Source organism: Scyliorhinus torazame, chromosome 13, assembly GCF_047496885.1.
Source record: "Scyliorhinus torazame isolate Kashiwa2021f chromosome 13, sScyTor2.1, whole genome shotgun sequence".
Classification (NCBI taxonomy): Eukaryota; Metazoa; Chordata; class Chondrichthyes; order Carcharhiniformes; family Scyliorhinidae; genus Scyliorhinus; species Scyliorhinus torazame.
Genome location: NC_092719.1, coordinates 224,343,250 through 224,368,078, shown reverse-complemented (window position 1 = coordinate 224,368,078; position 24,829 = coordinate 224,343,250). Strand labels below are relative to the sequence as shown.

Below are 24,829 nucleotides of genomic sequence, written 5' to 3'. Positions count from 1 at the left end.
CCACACCTCTCCACCCCCCCCACACCTCTCCACCCCCCCCACACCTCTCCACCCCCCCCCACACCTCTCCACCCCCCCCCACACCCCCCCCCACACCTCTCCACCCCCCCACACCTCTCCACCCCCCCACACCTCTCCACCCCCCCCACACCTCTCCACCCCCCCACACCTCTCTACCCCCCCCACACCTCTCTACCCCCCACACCTCTCCACCCCCCCCACACCTCTCCACCCCCCCCACACCTCTCCACCCCCCCACACCTCTCCACCCCCCCCACACCCCCCCCACACCTCTCCACCCCCCCCACACCTCTCCACCCCCCCCACCACCCCCACACCTCTCCACCCCCCCCACACCTCTCCACCCCCCCCACACCTCTCCACCCCCCCCACCACCCCCACACCTCTCCACCCCCCCCACCACCCCCACACCTCTCCACCCCCCCCACACCTCTCCACCCCCCCCACACACCTCTCCACCCCCCCCACACACCTCTCCACCCCCCCCACACCTCTCCACCCCCCCCCCACACCTCTCCACCCCCCCCACCTCTCCACCCCCCCCCCCCACCTCTCCACCCCCCCACCTCTCCACCCCCCCCACACCTCACCACCCCCCCCACACCTCTCCACCCCCCACACCTCTCCACCCCCCCACACCTCTCCACCCCCCCCCACCTCTCCACCCCCCCCACCTCTCCACCCCCCCCCCACCTCTCCACCCCCCCCCCCACCTCTCCACCCCCCCCACCCCCCCCCACCCTCTCCACCCCCCCCACACCCCCCCCACACCCCCCCCACACCCCCCCCACACCCCCCCCACACCCCCCCCACACCCCCCCCACACCCCCCCCACACCCCCCCCACACCTCTCCACCCCCCCCCACACCTCTCCACCCCCCCCACACACCTCTCCACCCCCCCCACACCCCCCCACCCCCCCCACCCTCTCCACCCCCCCACCTCTCCACCCCCCCCCACACCCCCCCCACACCCCCCCCACCCCCCCCCACACCCCCCCCACACCTCCCCACACCTCTCCACCCCCCCCCACACCTCTCCACCCCCCCCCACACCTCTCCACCCCCCCCCACACCTCTCCACCCCCCCCCCACACCTCTCCACCCCCCCCACACACCTCTCCACCCCCCCCCACACCTCTCCACCCCCCCCCACACCTCTCCACCCCCCCCCCACCTCTCCACCCCCCCCCCACCTCTCCACCCCCCCCACACCTCTCCACCCCCCCCCACACCTCTCCACCCCCCCACACCTCTCCACCCCCCCCACACCTCTCCACCCCCCCCCCACACCTCTCCACCCCCCCCACACCTCTCCACCCCCCCCCACACCTCTCCACCCCCCCCCCCACACCTCTCCATCCCTCCACCTCTCCACACCTCTCCACCCCCCCACCTCTCCACCCCCCCCACACCTCTCCACCCCCCACCTCTCCACCCCCCACACCTCTCCACCCCCCCACACCTCTCCACACCCCCCCCACACCTCTCCACCCCCCCCCCCACACCTCTCCACCCCCCCCCTCACCAAGGTTACTTGGCCTCCTGACTAAAGTTGAGGTTGCTCTTTGTGAGATCTTGCTGTGTGAAAATTGGCTGCCTCCTTACCTACATTACAACAGGAACTGCACTTCAAAGTACTCTTATTGGCTGCATAAGTCTTCCTTCCTGGAAGCTGGTAGGAGGGGCCCACAATACGGTGCTGACCGGCCTTAGACCTTACGATCAACACAAAGAACACTGAAGTGGTGGACCAATCTGCTCCTGGTAAGCCCTATCTCGAGCTCAAGGCCAGAACCTGTCAGTGGATAAGTGTACTTCTCTCGACAGCACACTCTCTCGACCTGTCTGTATTGATGATGAGACACTTGCAAGAATAGCCAAAGCAAATGTAGCCTTCGGTAGACTTCCGGGAGCAAGAGGAGTAAGCCTGCTACCAAACTGAGAGTCCACAGAGCAACAGTTCTGCCCATTCGGCTCCACATGCGAGACTGGGATGTTTACCAGCGACCAGCAAAGAATCTCAACCACTTTCACTGGAGCTTCCTTCAGAAGCGTCTGAAGATCAGGTGACAGAACGAGAATCCCAGTGAGGGGCTCTCCTGAGCTGGGTGACAAATATCCACAGCACACGGAGACACTCGCCGCTGAACTGGGCTGGCTATGTGGCCAGGGTGCCTGACATTTGCTTAACGCAGTGAATCTTCGATGGAGGTTTCGAGTCTGGGATGTGCTTTAATGGTGGTCAAAGGAATTGTTACAAAGACTCTCTGAAGAGCTTTAATGATGACTTTGCCTCCTGGGAGATGCTTGTCCAGGAAACACTGCCCCTGGCACACCAAAATAAAAAGCAGTGTGACCTCCGGGCAGCGTGACCTCCGGCCAGCGCGACCTCCGGCCAGCGCGACCTCCGGCCAGCGCGACCTCCGGCCAAAGCTAACGTAAATCAGGCAAAGAGAAAAAGCTGGCAACTGGTCCAAAACTTAACTGTCTGCAGTACTCTCTCCTGCTTGCAAGAGAACCTTCGGGGCATCGATCAGAAGTCTGAGCAGTCACCTAGTGACCACAACCAAACAGCCCAGGTGATGATCAAAGGAGAAACAAGAGAAAAGGCAAAGGTTTGTCAAATACACCTCCCAGTGCTTCACTGGCAAGCTCCTCGAAGGCCAATTCCAATTTTAAAAAAACAGTCCATCAGAAATTTCTTTTGACTCTGAATTTAATGTTATTTCTTTTAAAAGTAAATATATTTTATCGAACAAAGAAAATATACAGAATTGCTTTTATGTACATTGCATAATTCACAATATTTACATAATCAGTGCAAAATCTCTAATAGTTTAATGATATAAATCCTAACTGTATGTACACACATTCATCGGGTGCAAACTAGATTGATTACATTAAAAATAATGTTGATTCTGATCCAGTACATGCCTCTAGATTGGACACTGCTTCCATATATGTGTAAAAGTCACAAAGTTCATAACAATAGTCCAATGGCTGGAGAGACGCTAATGGAGCGGCAAGGCCCAAAATGTCCTGGCTTTGTCCGAGCTGAATTCCTGTGCTTTGGAAGGTGAGGGGGTCCTGTGCGGGGAGTTACCGAGCTGACTGATTTGCAAAGGGCTGCTGGTGAGATGAAGGCAGGGGATGGGAGGATAAGGCAGGAAGACAAGACACGGAGATGCGGCAGAGACAGAGAGTCCATCGTGTTCACCTTCCATCATAATGGCAGCCAAAAGAGACAGAGAGAATCTAATGTGAACTCATTGTTGATCGTTACAGCAGCACGGGGCAGCACAGTAGCATTGTGGATAGCACAATTGCTTCACAGCTCCAGGGTCCCAGGTTCGATTCCGGCTTGGGTCACTGTCTGTGCGGAGTCTGCACGTTCTCCCCGTGTCTGCGTGGGTTTCCTCCGGGTGCTCCGGTTTCCTCCCACAGCCCAAAGATGTGCAGGTTAGGTGGATTGGCCGTGATAAATTGCCCTTGGTGTCCAAAATTGCCCTTAGTGTTGGGTGGTGTTACTGGGTTATGGGGATAGGGTGGAGGTGTTGACCTTGGGTAGGGTGCTCTTTCCAAGAGCCGGTGCAGACTCGATGGGCCGAATGGCCTCCTTCTGCACTGTAAATTCTATGTTACATCCGGCAACCTGCATCAGGAGCCGCTGGCTTCTTTGTGCTGGCAGGGTCTGAGTGGGTAGCACAGTTTCTCTTCCCACTCAAGTCAGGAGGTTGTGGGTTCTAGACCCACTTCGGCCACCTGAGCCACTAGTGCAGGCTAACAATTGTAGTACAGTACTGAGAGAGTGCTGCACTGTCAGAGGGTCAGTACTGAGAGAGTGCTGCACTGTCAGAGGGTCAGTACTGAGAGAGTGCTGCACTGTCAGAGGGTCAGTACTGAGAGAGTGCTGCACTGTCAGAGGGTCAGTACTGAGGGAGTGCTGCACTGTCAGAGGGTCAGTACTGAGGGAGTGCTGCACTGTCAGAGGGTCAGTACTGAGGGAGTGCTGCACTGTCAGAGGGTCAGTACTGAGGGAGTGCCGCACTGTGAGAGGGTCAGTACTGAGGGACCGCTGCACTGTCAGAGGGTCAGTACTGAGGGAGTGCTGCACGGTCAGAGGGTCAGTACTGAGGGAGTGCCGCACTGTCAGAGGATCAGTACTGAGGGAGTGCCGCACTGTCAGAGGGTCAGTACTGAGGGAGCGCTGCACTGTCAGAGGGTCAGTACTGAGAGAGTGCTGCACTGTCAGAGGGTCAGTACTGAGGGAGTGCCGCACTGTCAGAGGGTCAGTACTGAGGGAGTGCCGCACTGTCAGAGGGTCAGTACTGAGGGAGTGCTGCACTGTCAGAGGGTCAGTACTGAGGGAGTGCCGCACTGTCAGAGGGTCAGTACTGAGGGAGTGCCGCACTGTCAGAGTTTCAGTACTGAGGGAGTGCCGCACTGTCAGAGGGTCAGTACTGAGTGAGTGCTGCACTGTCAGAGGGTCAGTACTGAGAGAGTGCTGCACTGTCAGAGGGTCAGTACTGAGGGAGTGCTGCACTGTCAGAGGGTCAGTACTGAGGGAGCGCTGCACTGTCAGAGGGTCAGTACTGAGGGAGTGCTGCACTGTCAGAGGGTCAGTACTGAGTGAGTGCTGCACTGTCAGAGGGTCAGTACTGAGAGAGTGCTGCACTGTCAGAGGGTCAGTACTGAGAGAGTGCTGCACTGTCAGAGGGTCAGTACTGAGAGAGTGCTGCACTGTCAGAGGGTCAGTACTGAGGGAGTGCCGCACTGTCAGAGGGTCAGTACTGAGGGAGTACTGCACTGTCAGAGGGTCAGTACTGAGAGAGTGCTGCACTGTCAGAGGGTCAGTACTGAGAGAGTGCTGCACTGTCAGAGGGTCAGTACTGAGAGAGTGCTGCACTGTCAGAGGGTCAGTACTGAGGGAGTGTCAGTACTGAGGGAGTGTCGCACTGTCAGAGGGTCAGTACTGAGGGAGTGCTGCACTGTCAGAGGGTCAGTACTGAGTGAGTGCTGCACTGTCAGAGGGTCAGTACTGAGTGAGTGCTGCACTGTCAGAGTGTCAGTACTGAGTGCTGCACTGTCAGAGGGTCAGTACTGAGTGAGTGCTGCACTGTCAGAGGGTCAGTACTGAGAGAGTGCTGCACTGTCAGAGGGTCAGTACTGAGTGAGTGCCGCACTGTCAGAGGGTCAGTACTGAGAGAGCGCTGCACTGTCAGAGGGTCAGTACTGAGTGAGTGCCGCACTGTCAGAGGGTCAGTACTGAGGGAGTGCCGCACTGTCAGAGTGTCAGTACTGAGGGAGTGCTGCACTGTCACAGGGTGAGTACTGAGGGAGTGCCGCACTGTCAGAGGGTCAGTTAACCCTGCAAGCGCCCTGTCCGTGTTCCTAAAACAGTAACTGGGACACGGACTGTGTATGTTGCTGCTTACAGTTCATGTCTCGTTAAACATGCCGCAGAATCGTTGTCTCGGACCTTCCAAACCAAGTTAACAAAATTGTCAGCTTCTGATAAAAGGCCATTAACTTGAAATATCAATGCAGCTTGTTTCTCCAGGTGTGGAGTATTTCCAGCCTTCTCTGGTCTGTTTCAGATTCCCAACATCCAGACTGTTCTGATTTAACTATTAAATGATATCCTCACTTTGTGGAATTGAAAAGGCTATTTTATGTTTTAATTGTGTAAAGTACCGCTCGAGCTTGAGAGTTAGGCTTTGGGCCTACGCGTTGTCACCCTGTAGTTTCCAGGAATTGAAGATTAACTTCCAGGACACAGCTGGCAACAAGACCCCAGGAGAAAAATCATGCAGGCTTTAAAATAAAAATATCTGATGGGCGGTGTCAAAGGACCAATTGTGAAAATGTTGAAGGCGAGAAGAAAACAGGTTGGTCTGAAATGGAGAATGAATTATCCAATCAGGTAATCAAAGTTTCTGCCTGATTTTCAATTGGCTGTGGGAAGGTAGGGCTTTGTGTGGATAGAGATGTTGGGAGACCAATGGGGGAGGGCTGGGAGCAAGATGCACAAGGCGATTGGAAGGAGGAGGTCATTGGCTGTATTCACTCGGTCAGAATTACTGACCCTTCGTCCTCAAAAAAAGAAATTTCACTTCGGAGCCGGGTTTTACTGGGGTTGGCTACTTTAGTCAGAACCGGCTACATCACAGGAAGGATGTTGCCATGCTCTCTCTTATAGTCTTCAAACATTGAAGGAATGGACTGGAGTATAAAGGATGGGTGCTATTATACAGCAACTCTCACCTCTTTCATTAGCACAGGGGGCTAAACAGCTGGCTTGCAATGCAGAACAATGCCAGCAGCGTGGGTTCAATTCCCGTACCGGCATCCCCCGAACAGGTGCCGTAATGTGGCGACTAGGGGCTTTTCACAGTAACTTCATTGAAGCCTACTTGTGACAATAAGTGATTATTATTATTATTACTACTGTTTAGCACAGGAGGAGCTGTTTAGCACAGGGTTAAGTTGCTGGCTTTGAAAGCAGACCAAGGCAGGCCAGCAGCACGGTTCAATTCCCGTACCAGCCTCCCCGAACAGGCGCCGGAATGTGGCAACTAGGGGCTTTTCACAGTAACTTCATTTGAAGCCTACTTGTGACAATAAGCGATTTTCATTTTCATTATAATTAAGGAAACTATCCAACCAAACAAACATGAAGAACTCCCAACCTCAGGAACATCATAACTGCTCTAAAGTCCATCAAATTCACCTTCCGTCATCCTGATCCTGGCAGTCACATGATACAACAAGGATGGATTCATTGACTAATTACCAGTGATCGTTCTCTATCAATGTGTCTACAACAGACCCAGATAAGAGGTGAAGAATACCGCCCCCCGCCCCCCCCCCCCCCCCCCCCCCAATGGGGGAAGAAGAGTTTGGGAAACAATAGGCCCAAAGTCACCTCCCAAGCACACTCCACTCACCACACATCCGGTCTCACTTTACTCACATACCGGATCTAAACATGTTATTTTCTGAAAGAAATCTCTGTAAATTACATTTGAATTAATCAATATTAACCTCTCCACTCTCTCCCAAAGGAGGCCGCAGGTTAACAACAGCCTCACTGATGTATTGTTTTTCTAGATTAGTTCTGAATTTGTCCCCTTCGAGACGGGCCCTGTTCTCTGGCTTTGTTGTCCTCTCCATTCTCAGGCATCGTTGGCAAGGCCCACCCCCAAGTGCCTTTGAATATGGAGCTGTTCGCTCGGCCATTTCAGAGGGTCGTTCAGAATCAACCACATTGCTCTGGGTCTGGAGTCACGTGTAGGACAGACCGGGTAAGGATGGCAGATTTCCTTCCCCTAAAGGGCATTAGCGAACCAGGTGGGTTCTTATGACAGCTGATCATAGTTTCATGGTCACCATTACTGAGACAAATTTAAAATTGCATCAGCTGCCGGGGCAAGGTGAGACATTCCACATTGTCCCAGAGATGCTTTGTGATGATCAGTGGCTCGCTAAAGGTGTGATGTCCATCAGAATTCAGGGAACTTGGAAACTTTGGATCATTGCAAACTTTTCATTACTTTTGTTTAATATCAAACATACTGGCAAAATAAGTAACATGCTGAATAGATTTAAGTGTGTGGATATTTTTAGAATAATGCAGAAAGAAAGGGAGGGTCGGAAAGTCAATGGTGAACTTGAAAGGCCTTGAGGAACTCCCACTAAGATCAGGGAAGCTCTCCTTGGTGTCCTGGTCACCATTTTAGCATCAACCAACACCATCGATTCATTCGCCACTTTGCTGTGTCAGGGATCATGCTGTGCACAAAATGGTGGCCACACCCACCTACATAACAAGCCTGGACACTTCAAAGTCATTTATTGCCGATAAGGCACTTTGAGATGTTTAGAGAAAGCTGATAAGCATCGATATAAATACAAAGCACTCCATCACCATCAGAGTGAATATTATTCAGCCAGGCTGCTATCTACAATTTCTGAAAGGTCATTTGAAGACTTTACACATTAATAATTAAACCCGTACTCGGATGGAGTTCCCGGCAGGAACAAGCAAGGTCAGCAGTGGGAAACATGGTTCAAACCTATTGGCTGCCCCAGCACTGGAGGAGAATGGGACCTTGGACAATCAACCGTGTCTCCCAGGCAACAGAACAATGCTAGTATTTAACAGAGGCCAATCTCCAGCACTGTTTTATGAGGTACTAACTAGGTTGAGAGTTAGCGATTCAGCGACAGAAAAATGGTCCCAACAGGTGTGGGTTTGATGCAAAAGTGAGCTTTATATTTTCAAAAGTGGTCAAGATCACAACGCTTGAAAATCTCAAGTTACCTGAGAAGATTCAGTCCCCCTCCATTCCAGCAATCACTGGCCATGAAGTTACTAATCACTGGCCATGAAGTTACTGGCAATCACACCTCAAATCAGGAAGTCTCAGACGTCGCTTGGTGTTGGCACTCTCTTTCTCCACTGAAGTCAGATAGATGGTGGTTCAAGTCCCACCCTAGTAACTTTGGCCATAATCCAGACTGAGTCTCCCACTGCAGCACTGTCAGGGGGTCAGTACTGAGGGTGTGCTGCACTGTCAGAGGGTCAGTACTGAGGGTGTGCTGCACTGTCAGAGGGTCGGTACTGAGGGAGTGCTGCACTGTCAGAGGGTCGGTACTGAGGGAGTGCTGCACTGTCAGAGGGTCAGTACTGAGGGAGTGCCGCACTGTCAGAGGGTCAGTACTGAGGGAGTGCTGCACTGTCAGAGGGTCGGTACTGAGGGAGTGCTGCACTGTCAGAGGGTCGATACTGAGGGAGTGCCGCACTGTCAGAGGGTCAGTACTGAGGGAGTGCTGCACTGTCAGAGGGTCAGTACTGAGGGAGTGCTGCACTGACAGAGGGTCGGTACTGAGGGAGTACTGCACTGTCAGAGGGTCGGTACTGAGGGAGTGCTGCACTGTCAGAGGGTCAGTACTGAGGGAGTGCTGCACTGTCAGAGGGTCAGTACTGAGGGAACGCTGCACTGTCAGAGGGTCAGTACTGAGGGAACGCTGCACTGTCAGAGGGTCAGTACTGAGGGAGTGCTGCACTGTCAGAGGGTCAGTACTGAGGGAGTGCCGCACTGTCAGTGGGTCAGGACTGATGGAGTGCTGCACTGTCAGAGGGTCAGTACTGAGGGAGGGCTGCTCTGTCAGAGGGTCAGTACTGAGGGAGCGCTGCACTGTCAGTATTTATCCCTCAACCAACATCATTGGTCATCATTGCATTGCTTTGCGTGGGATCTTGCTGTGTGCAAACTGACCCGAGTTTCCTCCATTACTACAGTGACACACTTCTAAAAAGAACTTAATTGGTTTGGAATACATTTTGGTAACTCCTGAGATTGCAAAAGGAGCTGTACCAATGCAGCTTAAAAGTCGGTCATATTTAACGTCGTTCTGGAGTTACATCCAAGTCAGTCTGGCTCAGGCCAATTACCTCCCTGAAGTCCACTCGTGACCAGATCACAGACCAGCAACTTCCATGGTCATTTTATTCTGATTCGAGCCCACAAATCACCAGATTTTTTGAATTCAATTTCACAACCTGTGAGGGTAAGATTAAAACTCACAACCATAAGGTTATGGGCCCAGAGTCAGAGTCACTGCATGACAATATCAATATCATCAAAAAATACTGCAATGAAGAAGGCCATTGGGCCAAGTGTCTCTCTGCTAGCTCTTTGAAAGAGTTGAGTGCCAGTTACCCTGCTCTTTCCCCACAGTCCGGCAGATTTGGGGTACTATGGTTTTTTTCCAAAAAGACATGTTTAAAATTAAGAGAAAACGTGAATTTTTGCTGCCTTGTTCATGCATTTCCGAGACAATGTCCCCCCAAAATAGCCAAGTAGATAATCTGAAGTGTACTTTGGGAGCATCGCTCTCACAATCCACAGCTCACGGTGTAAAATGAGGCCTTGTAGTGAACCTCAGTTGAATGATGAACTTTAAAATGTCCAATCGTTCCATGCGCATTAACAAGAAAAGCTTTACTGAGGAACACAACCTGTGGACCCTTCCATCAGGGGTTTGGCTAGTGCGGTGTTAGTTAAAGGAGAGTTCCTAGGACAGAGGTCTTAGTTTAAGGAATCCTATCGGTGGCAGGAAACGGCCATCTTGAATCCATCACCTCACGGCAGCTTTGAGACAAAAGGGTTAATCCTGTTCACGCTGGTCACTTCCGAGGTCGCTGCCGAGGTCACTCCATGGGTCACTCCATGGGTCACTCCATGGGTCACTCCATGGGTCACTCCATGGGTCACTCCATGGGTCACTCCATGGGTCACTCCATGGGTCACTCCATGGGTCACTCCATGGGTCACTCCATGGGTCACGGTGCAGAATCCTGAAGGTGATGGGCTTGAGTAAAACCATGCATTTCTGCCGCAATATCTCTCTGAGTTTCTCCAGCCCCACCCCTTTGCCCCTTCAGCCCAATTGAAGATCAGGTGCAGCTCTTGGCTACTTCCCAGTCAGTGTCCAGGGTGGTCAGTTTATGGGCCGGACTGTGCGACCTGTTCTGGGGAACCGATGGACCTTGATGTGTTTGGACAGGTGGTCGCTGCGAGCAAACTTCTTTTCACAAACTGCACACTGGTACGGCTTAACTCCGGAGTGCGAACGTCTGTGTCTGGACAGCTCGTCGGACCTTGAAAACCTGAAGCAAAGAATCAAATGTTTAGACAGTCATCAGTGGTCAGCTATCTCCTCTTCCAGCGTCCAGTTTTACCAGCTCTTGGTTAGAAGGCGCTATTTTTCTGGGTTTCGGCTTAAGGACACAGGAGACCTAAAGGTTTTAATAGTGGGGACAGGCTGCACAGATTAGGGTCAAGGGGCGACTGCATCGAGCTATTTCAGTTGACTGAAGAGGAGTCGACAGAGAAACTATTTCCCCGGGAGGGGGGAGTCTAGAACAAGGAGACCCAGGCCATCCCCAGAATGATCCAAATAAACCTTGGGCGAGATTCTCCGTTTGGGAGACTGTGGCCGGGATTCTCCGGCTGCGTCCGCCCGGTGATCGGAGAACCCCACCAGAGCTCAATGGAGTTCTCCATTGTACGCGGCTCGCCCATGACGTGCTTGCGGCAGGAGGAAGAAACCCGCCCTATGTTCTCCCACCGGAGGTGAATTGGAACCGATTTTCTCTCCCAACAATTCAATTGCCCGCGCCATGCAAATTTATGCATGGTGAGGAACACAAGGGAAACACGCGGGAAACACGCTATTGGGCCGCCATTTTGAGTGGGTAGCCCGCTAGAGAGGTCTCACAACTGTACCCCCCCCCCCCCGCCCCGTATCGTGAACCCTCCCTCCAACACCCCACCTGGCATGCAAACCCACCCCCCAACTCCACATCTTCTGAGTTATCCCCTTTCCCCAAGTCCGGTCTCACCTGAACCCCCCCAAATAGGGTGTTCCTCCCAAAATCAGGGGCCCCCCTCACAAATCGGGGGACCCCCCCCCCGCGACAGAAAGCCCCCTCCACCCAGAAATGGCAGTTTAAAATTCAGCAAAGGAGAACCAAGGGATTGATTAAGGGAAAATTAAGTACAAGAGCATGTTGTAGGGAACATAAAAACTGACTGTCCGACTTTGTCTCGGTACCTAAGAGAAACAGATTGGTGAAGATAAATGTAGGTTCCTCACAGTCAGAAACAGGGGAAATTAGAATGGGAAAAAAAGAAATGGCTGAGCAACTAAAATACACACTTTGGTTCTGTCTTCACAAAGGAGGACACAAATAACATACCAGAAATGTTGGGGAATGCGGGGTTTAGTGAGAGGGAGGAACTGAGGGAGATCAATATTAGTAGGGAAATGGTGTTGGGGAAATCGATGGGACTGAAGGCGGATAAATCCCCAGGGCCTGAGAATCTACATCCCAGAGAGCTTAAGGAGGTGTCTCTGGAAACAGTGGATGCATTGGTGGTCACCTTCCGGGATTCTATACACTCTGGAACTGTCCCTGCAGATTGGAGGGTGGCTAATGTAACTGAGATAGAGAGAAAACAGGGGAATTATGGACCAGTAAACCTGATGTCGGTAGTGAAGAAAATTCTAGAATTCATTATCAAAGATTTTATAGCAGAGCACTTAGAAAGCAGTGGCAGATTTGTACCAGTCAGCCTGGATTTATGAAGGGAAATCATGCTCGAAAAATCTACTGGAATTCTTTGAGGATGTAACGAGAAGAGTTGATGGGGGGGGGGGGCAGTGGATTTGGTTTATTTGGACTTTAGAAGGCTTTTGACAAAGTTCCTCATAAGGGATTAGTGTGTAAAATTAAAGAGCATGGGATTGGGGTAGTGTATTGAGATGGATAGAAAACTGGTTGGCAGACAAAAAACAAAGAATTGGAATAAAAACATAAGAACATAAGAACTAGGAGCAGGAGTCGGCCACCTGGCCCCTCGAGCCTGCTCCGCCATTCAATGAGATCATGGCTGATCTTTTGTGGACTCAGCTCCACTTTCCGGCCCGAACACCATAACCCTTAATCCCTTTATTCTTCAAAAAACTATCTATCTTTATCTTTAAAACATTTAATGAAGGAGCCTCTACTGCTTCACTGGGCAAGGAATTCCATAGATTCACAACCCTTATTTTGAGACTATGCCCCCTAGTTCTGCTTTCACCGGCCAGTGGAAACAACCTGCCCGCATCTATCCTATCTATTCCCTTCATAATCTTGTATGTTTCTATAAGATCCCCCCTCATCCTTCTAAATTCCAACGAGTACAGACCCAGTCTACTCAACCTCTCCTCGTAATCCAACCCCTTCAACTCTAGGATTAACCTAGTGAATCTCCTCTGCACACCCTCCAGTGCCAGTACGTCATTTCTCAAGTAAGGAGACCAAAACTGAACACATTACTCCAGGTGTGGCCTCACTAACACCTTATACAATTGCAGCATAACCTCCCTAGTCTTGAACTCCACCCCTCTAGCAATGAAGGACAAAATTCCATTTACCTTCTTAATCACCTGTTGCACCTGTAAACCAACTTTTTGCGACTCATGTACTAGCACACCCAGGTCTCTCTGCACAGCAGCATGTTTTAATATTTTAGCATTTAAATAATAATCCCTTTTGCTGTTATTCCTACCAAAATGGATAACCTCACATTTTTCAACATTGCATTCCATCTGAATTAACGGGTCTTTTTCCAAATGACAGGCAGTGACTAATGGGGTACCGCAGGGATCGGTGCTGGGACCCCAACTATTCACAACATGATTTAGATGAGGGAACAAAATGTAACATTTCTAAATTTGCAGATGACACCAAGTTGAGTGGGAGGGTGAGCTGTGAGGAGGATGCAGAGATGCTTCAGTGTGATTTGAACAACTTGAGTGAGTGGGCACATGCATGGCAGATGCGGTATGATTTGGAGAATGTGAAGTTATCCCGATTTGGTAGCGAAAACAGGGGGCAGATTATTATCTGAATGGCATTTAGGAGAGGGGAGTGTGCAACGAGACCTGGGTGTCCTCATACACCAGTCACTGAAGGTAAGCATGCAGGTACAGCAGGCGGTAAAGAAGGCAAATGGTATGTTGGCCTTCATAGCGAGAGGTTTCGAGTACAGGAGCAGGGATGTGTTGCTGCAATTATACAGGGTCTTGGTGAGGCCACACCTGGAATATTGTGTACGGTTTTGGTCTCCTTATCTGAGGAAGAATGTTCTGGTCTAGAGGGAGTGCAGCGAAGGTCTATCAAATTGATTCCTGGGGTGCCAGGACTTATGTATGACGAGAAATTGAGTCGGTTAGAAGAATTGAGGGAGGGGGGGGAATCTCAGATAAAACCTATAAAATTCTAACAGGACTGGACAGGGTAGACGCAGGAAGGATGTTCCTGATGGTGGGTGTGTCCAGAGCCAAGGGTCCCAGTCTGAGGATACGGGGGAGGCCATTTAGGACAGAGATGAGATGTTTCTTCACCCAGAGAGTGGTGAGTCTGTGGAATTCGTTACCACAGGAAGTGTTTGAGGCCAAAACATTGAGGGCTGGATTCTCAGATTGCCGATGGCGAAATCGCATTCGGCGATTGGCCGGAGAATCCATTTTGATACCAAAATCGGGGCGGTGCCGTTTTTTTAGATACTCTGCCTCCTCCAAAACGGCATCATCGGCGAGTGTGCCGCACGGCCTCGGGACGGCCCTCCCCAGGTGCTTCACCCAATGGGCTGGATTCCCGACGGCGTAGGACACGTGTGCTCTGAGGTTTCATCAACCTCGCGTGGCGGCTGCGGACAGTGTCCAGCGCTGGCACAGTCCAGTTGGGGGGGGGGGGGGGACTGTTCTGCTGGACAGGCGGCTTCGGAGGGGGCTGGGGTGGCGAGGGGGCTTCGGAGGGGGCTGGGGTGGCGAGGGGGCTTCGGCGGGGGGCACTATCTGGCAGGTCGGGTCCGCGTGCGGCCGGTGCCATGTTGTACAGCGTAGACGCCGCCGGTCACAGCCGGGCGCGGCCACGGACCCGGCAATTCTCCATATCTGTATGGGGCTTTACGTGGCGCGGCTGCTACCCCCCCTCCCACCGGGCGGACCATCGGTGCGGGGGCGGAGCCGACTTTTTGGTCGTAAGACTAGACACATGCTCCGGACATGGCCTCAAAATCGGAGAATCCAGTCATGTTTTCTAGAAGCAGTTAGATTTGGCACTTAAGAGAGAAGGGGATCAAAGGATTTGCGGAGGGGGGGGGGGGGGGGGGGGATCAGGATTTTGAGTTGGATGATCGGCCATGATCAGAATGAATGACGGAGCAGACTCGAAGGGCCGAATGGCCTCCTCCTATGTTTTCTATGTATTCCAACATTTTCGGCTTCATTCCGATGCTCTACTGCCTCCCGTCCACCACAAACCCGACCCAATTTAAAACTCTGCTGCCTGTATCCTAACTGATATCCAATCCGATTCTCCGATCCCCACCGTGCTCACTGACTGACATCACTTCCTGGTCCATCAACACCTCCATTTGAAAATCCTCACTCTGGCTTTCAAAAGATTTTCTGGCTTCCAAATCTCTTCCCGACTCTGTCAACACCTCCTGGACTGCAAAGGTGAGAAGTCAACTCAACACTGCCTCCTCGAGGTCAACTAGGAATGGGCCTAACCCGCGACACTCAATAAATTAATAAATAAATTTAAGGACATGAGGGAAATTAGTTTGGCCATTGAAATTGCTCAATATTTATAATATCGCTATGGAAACGTTAAACAAAACCCCCGTAACCAACAGAAAAAACATCAAGGTTTGGAATTCCAGGCAATTTGAAGTTGAGTTCTCCTACAAAGCTTTTCAGGAGCTTGGTGAAGTGGGAAAGCGACAAGTGGAGTAAACCTCAGGAACAGTGTGATCGGGAATAGCCTGAAAAGCTCAATCTTCGGAAGGACATTCATACAATACACGTAAACCCTCTGATACTCAAGAATCATCCGTATAACTCTTTTCTGAATTGCCTCCAACTATCTTTGGGGTCAGCTGTGGCTGGATTGGCTGTACTCTGCTCTCGGAATCCAAAACGGTTCCAACTTCACGTACCACTCCAGGATTTCAACACAAGGTCAAGACTGACCCTGCGCTGAGGGGAGTGCTACACTGTTGGAGGTGCCATCTTTAATCTGCTGGCTTGGGTAGTTGGAACAAGTCCCATGGCATTATCGGAAGAGCAGGGGAGTTTGCCCAGTGTCCCGACCAATATTTATCCTTCAATCGACGTCACACAAAAAATGAAGATTTTCTGGTCAATATCACATTGCTGTTTGTGGGATCTTACCGTGTACAAATTGGCTGTCTGCACTTCAATATTGCCTCATTGGCTGTAAAGTGCTTTCAGACATCTGGTGGCCATGCAAAGCGCTAAATAAATGCAAGTTTCTCTTTCATAAGGGTCTTTTGGTGAACAGGAGGTCTCGAAACGTTCAGTGTTATCATCTCAAAGATCATGACAATCTAAGTGTGGTGACCTTCATTGATATTCTACACGGGTCTACATTCTATCTGCTCTCTCAACCTCCACTTGGTGCCAACTGGCCAGACTCCCAAGTCCATTAAAGCCAGTGGCTGCCCTTTGGGATAGTTTCAGAGAATGGGAACCAAATTGGTTCCAGGTGTCGGAAACCCCATGCCTGGGGGAAACATTGTATTTTTGCTCTTGCAGAGTTTTTTGCGGCAATGCTTCTGAAAAATTCCAGTTGGCGGTGGGAATGGACGAAGGCTATCCTGGGGAAACTGACCAGGGTGGGGAACCTTTCAAACTTCAAAGAAACCCAAATAAACGATGACATTGTTTCAGCCAAAGGGTTGTTGAGTTACGGAATAAAACAGTAAAAGACATCGAGTCAGCCGGCAATCAGCACATTGACCGATCTGACGGAATAGTCTTTATTCCTGCGTGGTCCGTTTTTCAAAGGACATTGTGGCGACCGTGAGTTGAGTAAATTGCTGCGTTTTGAGTCACTGCAGATCGTGTTGGTTTCACAGAGAGAAGGTAAAGGTTTCTGGACTTTGTCCTAAAATTAACCCAGGCTTCACCCCAAATGGGGCTTGTTTTTAACAACAGTAGCTAGGCCCAAGGGGTGATAAATTCATGGGAAAAAGTTTGTCCATTTTTCAAATATTCAATGGGGAAAATTATTTCCTCAAATCAGATCCTCACCATTTCTATTGGTGATAATTTGACGACAACCACCCCAAAGATAATCACTAGTGGAGAGAGACCCTCTCTCAGTTCACCCTTTAATATAAACTCAATGTAATAATTTGTGATGAATTCCCTCAGGTACAGTAGGGATGTCATTTCCCTGAAGCTACAGCAGCAAAATTATAACTGGTGTGGAAAGAAGAACACCAACAATTTCACTACAAATAGTGACTTGACCACATCATCTAATCTAGGCCGAAGTCCCTGCTGCGGTACTGAAGGAGGGCTATACCGCAGAGGGTCAGTACTGAGGGAGTGCTGCACTGTCAGAGGGTCAGTACTGAGGGAGTGCTGCACTGTCAGAGGGTCAGTACTGAAGGAGGGCTATACCGCAGAGGGTCAGTACTGAGGGAGTGCTGCACTGTCAGAGGGTCAGTACTGAGGGACTGCTGCACTGTCAGAGGGTCAGTACTGAGGGAGTGCTGCACTGTCAGAGGGTCAGTACTGAGGGAGCGCTGCACTGTCAGTGGGTCAGTACTGAGGGAGCGCTGCACTGTCAGAGGGTCAGTACTGAGGGAGTGCTGCACTGTCAAAGGGTCAGTACTGAGGGAGTGCTGCACTGTCAGAGGGTCAGTACTGAGGGAGTGCTGCACTGTCAGAGGGTCAGTACTGAGGGAGTGCTGCACTGTCAGAGGGTCAGTACTGAGGGAGCGCTGCACTGTCAGATGGTCAGTGCTGAGGGAGTGCCGCACTGTCAGAGGGTCAGTACTGAGGGAGTGCAGCACTGTCAGAGGGTCAGTACTGAGGGAGTGCTGCACTGTCAGTGGGTCAGTATTGAGGGAGTGCTGCACTGTCAGAGGGTCAGTACTGAGGGAGTGCTGCACTGTCAGAGGGTCAGTACTGAGGGAGCGCTGCACTGTCAGAGGGTCAGTACTGAGGGAGTGCTGCACTGTCAGAAGGTCAGTACTGAGGGAGTGCTGCACTGTCAGAAGGTCAGTGCTGAGGGAGTGCCGCACTGTGAGAGGGTCAGTACTGAGGGAGTGCCGCACTGTCAGAGGGTCAGTACTGAGGGGGTCCCGCACGGTGTTTCAGATGAGACATTAAATCAAAGGTGGATGTAAAATATTCCATGGCGCCCCTTGAAGAGGAATGGATCGCCCCATCGTGCCGGCCAAAATTTATCCCTCAGGCAATATATGAGTCATTATCAGGTTGTTGTTGTGGGATCTTGCTGTGCACTATCTGTCTGTGTGCTTCCGACATTACAATCCTACGTTACAATACTGTGTGCTTCCTACATTACAATCCTGCCCACACTTCAAAAGTGCTTTATTGACTATAAAGCACCTTGAGACAATGTGAGGATGTTAAACTTGGTTTATAACTGTAAGTCCTTCTTTCACAAAAGATATTGGGGGTAAGATGGAGGAGGATGTTACAGGAAGAGGCTGTGCTACAACAACAAAAATTGAAAAACTTCTAATCCAACATCACTGAAAGGGGAAAGGGAACTGACATTTATATAGCACCTACAACGTAATAAAATGTCCCAAGGTGTTGCACAGGAACAATTATCAAACAAAGATTCACAACCAACCACATAAACTATTATCGCAAATTACCAAAAGCTTAGAACACAGAACATAGAACATTACAGCGCAGTACAGGCCCTTCGGCCCTCGATGTTGCGCCGACCTGTGAAACCACTCTAAAGCCCATCTACACTATTCCCTTATTGTCCATATGTCTATCTATTTGAATGCCCTTAGTGTTGGCGAGTCCACTACTGTTGCAGGCAGGGCATTCCACACCCTTACTACTCTCTGAGTAAAGAACCTACCTCTGACATCTGTCCTATATCTATCTCCCCTCAATTTAAAGCTATGTCCCCTCGTGCTAGGAAAAAGGCTCTGACTGTCCACCCTATCTAATCCTCTGATCATCGTGTATGCCTCAATTAAGTCACCTCTTAACCTTCTTCTCTCTAACGAAAAGAGCCTCAGGTCCCTCAGCCTTTCCTGATAAGATCTTCCCTCCATACCAGGCAACATTCTGGTAAATCTCCTTTCCAATGCTTCCACATCCTTCCTATAATGCGGCGACCAGAATTGCACGCAATACTCCAAATGCGGCCGCACCAGAGTATTGTATAGCTGCAACATGACCTCTTAGCTCCTAAACTCAATCCCTCTACCAATAAAAGCTAACACACCGTACGCCTTCTTAACAACCCTCTCAACCTGGGTGGCAACTTTCAGGGATCTATGTACATGGACACCGAGATCTCTCTGCTCATCCACACCGCCAAGAACCTTACCATTAGCCCAGTACTCTGTCTTCCTGTTATTCCTTCCAAAATGAATCACCTCACACTTTTCTGCATTAACCTCCATTTGCCACCTCTCAGCCCAGCGCTGCAGCTTATCGATGTCCCTCTGTAACTTGTAACACCCTTCCGCACTGTCCACAACTCCACCAACTTTAGTGTCATCTGCAAATTTACTCACTCATCCTTCTACGCCCTCCTCCAGGTAATTTATAAAAATGACAAACAGCAGTGGCCCCAAAACAGATCCTTGTGGTACACCACTAGTAACTGGACTCCAGTCTGAACACTTCCCATCAACCACCACCCTTTGTCTTCTTCCAGCTAGCCAATTTCTGATCCAAACTGCTAAATCACCCTGAATCCCATGCCTCCGTATTTTCTGCAGTAGCCTACCATGGGGAACCTTATCAAAAGCTTTACTGAAATCCATTTAAACCACATCAACTGCTTTACCCTCATCCACCTGTTTGGTCACCTTCTAAAAGAACTCAATAAAGTTTGTGAGGCACGACCTACCCTTCACAAAACCGTGTTGACTATCTCTAATCAAATTATTCCTTTCCAGATGATTATACATCCTATCTCTTATAAACCTTTCCAGGACTTTGCCCGCAACAGAAGTAAGGCTCACTGGTCTATAGTTAGCGGGGTTGTCTCTACTCCCCTCCTTGAACAAGGGGACAACATTTGCTATCCTCCAGTCTTCTGGCACTATTCCTGTAGACAAAGATGACTTAAAGATCAAAGCCAAAGGCTCAGCAATCTCCTCCTAGCTTCCCAGAGAATCCTGGGATAAATCCCATCTGGCCCAGGGGACTTATCTATTTTCACACTTTCCAGAAAATTGCTAACATCTCCTCCTTATGAACCTCAAGCCCTTCTAGTCTAGTAATGAAATGAAAATGAAAATGAAATGAAATGAAAATTGTTTATTGTCACAAGTAGGCTTCAAATGAAGTTACTGTGAAAAGCCCCTAGTCGCCACATTCCGGCACCTGTTGGGGAGGCTGGTATGGGAAGCCTGTAGCCTGTAGCCTAGTAGCCTGAATCTCAGTGTTCTCCTCGACAACATTGTCTTTTTCCTGTGTGAATACTGACGAAAAATATTCATTTAGCACCTCTCCTATCTCCTCGGACTCCACGCACAACTTCCCACAACTGTCCTTGACTGGCCCTACTCTTACCCTAGTCATTCTTTTATTCCTGACATATCTATAGAAAGCTTTAGGGTTATCCTTGATCCTACCTGCCAAAGACTTCTCATGGCCCCTCCTGGCTCTTCTTAGCTCTCTCTTTAGGTCCTTCCTAGCTAACTTGTAACTCTAGAGCACCCTAACTGAACCTTCATGTCTCATCTTTACATAAGTCTCCTTCTTCCTCTTGACAAGTGTTTTGACTGCTTTGGTAAACCACGGTTCCCTCGCTCGACCACTTCCTCCCTGCCTGACAGGTACATACTTATCAAGGACACGCAGTAGCTGTTCCTTGAACAAGCTCCACATTTCCATTGTGCCCATCCCCTGCAGTTTTCCTCTCCATCCAATGCATCCTAAGTCTTGCCTCATCGCATCATAATTGCCTTTCCCCCAGATATAACTCTTGCCCTGCAGTATATATCTATCCCTTTGCATCACTAAAGTAAACGTAATCGAATTGTGGTCACTATCACCAAAGTGCTCACCTACCTCCAAATCTAACACCTGTCCTGGTTCATTACCCAGTACCAAATCCAATATGGCCTCGCCTCTCATTGGCCTATCTACATACTGTGTCAGGAAACGCTCCTGCACACATTGGACAAAAACAGACCCATCTAAAGTACTCGAACTATAGCGTTTCCAGTCAATATTTGGAAAGTTAAAGTCCCCCATAACAACTACCCTGTTGCTTTCGCTCCTATCCAGAATCATCTTTGCAATCCTTTCCTCTACATCTCTGGAACTTTTCGGAGTCCTATAGAAAACCCCTAACAGGGTGACCTTTCCTTTCCTGTTTCTAACCTCAGCCCATGCTACCTCAGTAAACGAGTCCTCATCAAACGTCCTTCCTGCCACCGTAATACTGTCCTTGACTAACAATGCCACCCCTCCCCCTCTTTTACCACCTTCCCTGAGCTTACTGAAATATCTAAACCCCGGCACCTGCAACAACCATTCCTGTCCCTGCTCTATCCATGTCTCCGAAATGGTCACAACATCAAAGTCCCAGGTCAATAGAGCTTGGGTCAATAGAGGCAGTGTTTAAACGGGACAGAGGGTACAGGGGTCGAGACGTTTGGGGGAATATTCCAGAAGATAGGGCCCATGGCCCAGGCAATGGTGGATGATGGAGCAGAACCCATAAAGAGTAGAGATCTGGAGGAGTCTGGACATACATTCTTTCCTGTTGTGGACTCTTCCACATTCATTCAATCACCCAAGAGAAAGTTTCATCTGAATCTTCGCCAATCCTCAAAAGGTAATCAGTTAAAACTCCGCTTGCACTCCCAGTCGAGAGGTCCTGTGTTCCATGAACTGTTTCACCATCAGAGGGTTTGGGAATCGGCCCAGCCTGTATTGTGAGCTAACTGCTGAATTCAAAATGAATTTACAGCTGGGCCGTAAACTGGCGGAATGTTCAAGTGACCTAATTTACGGATTTGTTCCCCGATTTGCTTCTCAAAAGCAGACTTGTATACCAGTCCCATCCCATTCACCCTGTTCCCATCTCCCTCCAATGCCTTACCCGTCACCCTCAGTAAATGCAGAATGCAATTGAGCCATAACGACTGGTGTTAGTACAATGGCAGCATCCTGCATTCTCCCATCCACAAGGTCGCTGAAGCTAGGATCCCTACTTTAAAAAGAAGTTCATCTACAGGATGTGGGTGTCGCTGGTTAGGCCCACATTTATCGCCCAGCCCTAGTTGCCCTTCAGGAGGTGGTAGATTTGGAAGGTTCTGTCGAAGGAACCTTGGTGAGTTACTGCAGTGTATCTAGTAGATGGTACACACGGCTGCCACTGTGCGTCGGTGGTGAAGGGTTTGAACGTTCGTGGAAGGGGGAGCAATCAAGCGGGGCTGCTTTGTCCTGGATGGTGTTGAGCTTCTTGAGTGTTGTTGGAGCTGCACTCATCCAGGCAAGTGGAGAGTATTCCATCACACTCCTGACTTGTGCCTTGTAGGTGGTGGACAGGCTTTGGGGGTCAGGAGGCGAGTAGGATTTCTAGCCTTTGACCTGCTCTGGTAGCCACAGTATTAATGTGGCTGGGTCCAGTTCAGTTTCTGATCAATGGTAACCCCCAGGATGTTAATTGTGGGAGATTCAGCGATGGTAACGCCATTGAATGTCAAGGGGCGGTGGTTAGATTCTCTCTTGCAGGAGATGGTCATTGCCTGGCACTTGTGTGGTGCAATGTAACTTGCCACTTGTCAGCCCCGAGCCTGGATATTGTCCGGGTCTTGCTGCATTTGGACAGGGACTGCTTCAGTATCTGAGGAGTCGCGAATGGTGCTGACCATTGTGCACTTCTGACCTTATGATGGAAGGGAGGTCATTGATGAAGCAGCTGAAGATAGCTATAGTTGGGCCTAGGACATTCCCCTGAGGAACTCCTGCAGTGATGGGAGAGCGTCGTCCTGTGGAGATTCTGCCCATGGACTCCACAATCTCACATTGCTTTACTGGGTTGCAATCTTGTGCCTGCTTCATAGTGTTTTCATCTAGGGAGAGGGGGTAGCTTAGAGAGGATTACGGTAGTGAAAAGTAAATGACTGCCGAGAAGTAGACGTCTTTGCTTAGCAACCTTTAGCTGCCAGAAGAAAAGCTGGACAGGACAACTGGGGCAAGGCTAATTTTAACAATATTAGGCGGGAACTGAAGAACATAGATTGGGGGGCGGATGTTTGAGGGTAAATCAACATCTGACATGTGGGAGGCTTTCAAGTGTCAGTTGAAAGGAATTCAGGACCGGCATGTTCCTGTGAGGAAGAAGGATGAACACGGCAAATTTCGGGAACCTTGGATAACGAGAGATATTGTAGGCCTCGTCAAAAAGAAAAAGCAGGCATTTGTCAGGGCTAGAAGGCTGGGAACAGACGAAGCCTGCGTGGAATCTAAGGAAAGTAGGAAGGAACTTACACAAGGAGTCAGGAGGGCTAAAAGTGGTCACGAAAAGTCATTGGCAAATAGGGTTAAGGAAAATCCCAAGGCTTTTTACACATACATAAAAAGCAAGAGGTTAGCCAGGGAAAGGGTTGGCCCACTGAAGGATAGGCAAGGGAATCTATGTGTGAAGCCAGAGGAAATGGGCGAGGTACTGAATGAATACTTTGCATCAGTATTCACCAAAAAGAAGGAATTGGTGGATATTGAGTCTGGAGAAGGGTGTGTAGATAGCCTGGGTCACATCGAGATCCAAAAAGACTAGGTGTTGGGCGTCTTGAAAAATATTAAGGTAGATAAGTCCCCAGGGCCTGATGGGATCTACCCCAGAATACTGAAGGAGGCTAGAGAGGAAATTGCTGAGGCCTTGACAGAAATCTTTGGATCCTCACTGTCTTCAGGTGATGTCCCGGAGGACTGGAGAATAGCCAATGTTGTTCCTTTGTTTAAGAAGGGTAGCAAGGATAATCCAGGGAACTACAGGCCGGTGAGCCTTACATCAGTGGTAGGGATATTACGGAGAGAATTCTTCGAGACAGGATCTACTCCCATTTGGAAGCAAATGGACGTATTAGTGAGAGGCAGCATGGTTTTGTGAAGGGGAGGTCATGGTAGAGTTTTTCGAAGAGGTCACAAAGATGATTGAGGCAGGTAGGGCAGTGGATGTTATCTATATGGACTTCAGTAAGGCCTTTGACAAGGTCCCTCATGGTAGACTGGTACAAAAGGTGAAGTCACACGGGATCAGGGGTGAGCTGGCAAGGTGGATACAGAACTGGCTAGGTCATAGAAGGCAGAGAGTAGCAATGGAAGGGTACTTTTCTAATTGGAGGGCTGTGATTAGTGGTGTTCTGCAGAGATCAGTGCTGGGACCTTTGCTGTTTGTAGTATATATAAATGATTTGGAAGAAAATGTAACTGGTCTGATTAGTAAGTTTGCAGACGACACAAAGGTTGGTGGAATTGCGGATAGCGATGAGGACTGTCAGAGGATAAAGCAGGATTTAGATCGTTTGGAGACTTGGGCGGAGAGATGGCAGATGGGGTTTAATCCGGACAAATGTGAGGTAATGCATTTTGGAAGGTCTAATGCAGGAAGGGAATATACAGTGAATGGTAGAACCCTCAAGAGTATTGAAAGTCAGAGAGATCTAGGTGTACAGGTTCACAGGTCACTGAAAGGGGCAATACAGGTGGAGAAGGTAGTCAAGAAGGCATACGGCATGCTTGCCTTCATTGGCCGGGGCATTGAGTGTAGGAATTGGCAAGTCATGTTGCAGCTGTATAGAACCTTAGTTAGGCCACACTTGGAGTATAGTGTTCAATTCTGGTCGCCACACTACCCAGAAGGATGTGGAGACTTTAGAGAGGGTGCAGAAGAGATTTACCAGGATGTTGCCTGGTATGGAGGGCATTAGCTATGAGGAGCGGTTTAATAAACTCGGTTTGTTCTCACTGGAACGACGGAGGTTGAGGGGCGACCTGATAGAGGTCTACAAAATTATGAGGGGCATAGACAGAGTGGATAGTCAGAGGCTTTTCCCCAGGGTAGAGGGGTCAATTACTAGGGGGCATAGGTTTAAGGTGAGAGGGGCAAGGTTTAGAGTAGATGTACGAGGCAAGTTTTTTTACACAGAGGGTAGTGGGTGCCTGGAACTCGCTGCCGGAGG

At 50.0% G+C, this 24,829-nt stretch overlaps 1 protein-coding gene across 2 annotated transcripts in view; it reads right to left on the bottom strand.

Annotated features, from left to right (window-relative positions):
* Positions 1-8,405: 8,405 nt before the first annotated feature.
* The window catches only part of klf15 (Kruppel like factor 15), a 44,062-nt gene continuing 27,638 nt past the window's right edge, over positions 8,406-24,829 (bottom strand). For both annotated transcript variants that reach the window (XM_072473103.1, XM_072473104.1), the window contains exon 3: positions 8,406-10,698. In XM_072473103.1, coding sequence (XP_072329204.1) covers positions 10,530-10,698 — 169 coding nt within the window. In that variant the 3' untranslated portion in view covers positions 8,406-10,529. The remainder of the gene's footprint in view (positions 10,699-24,829) is intronic.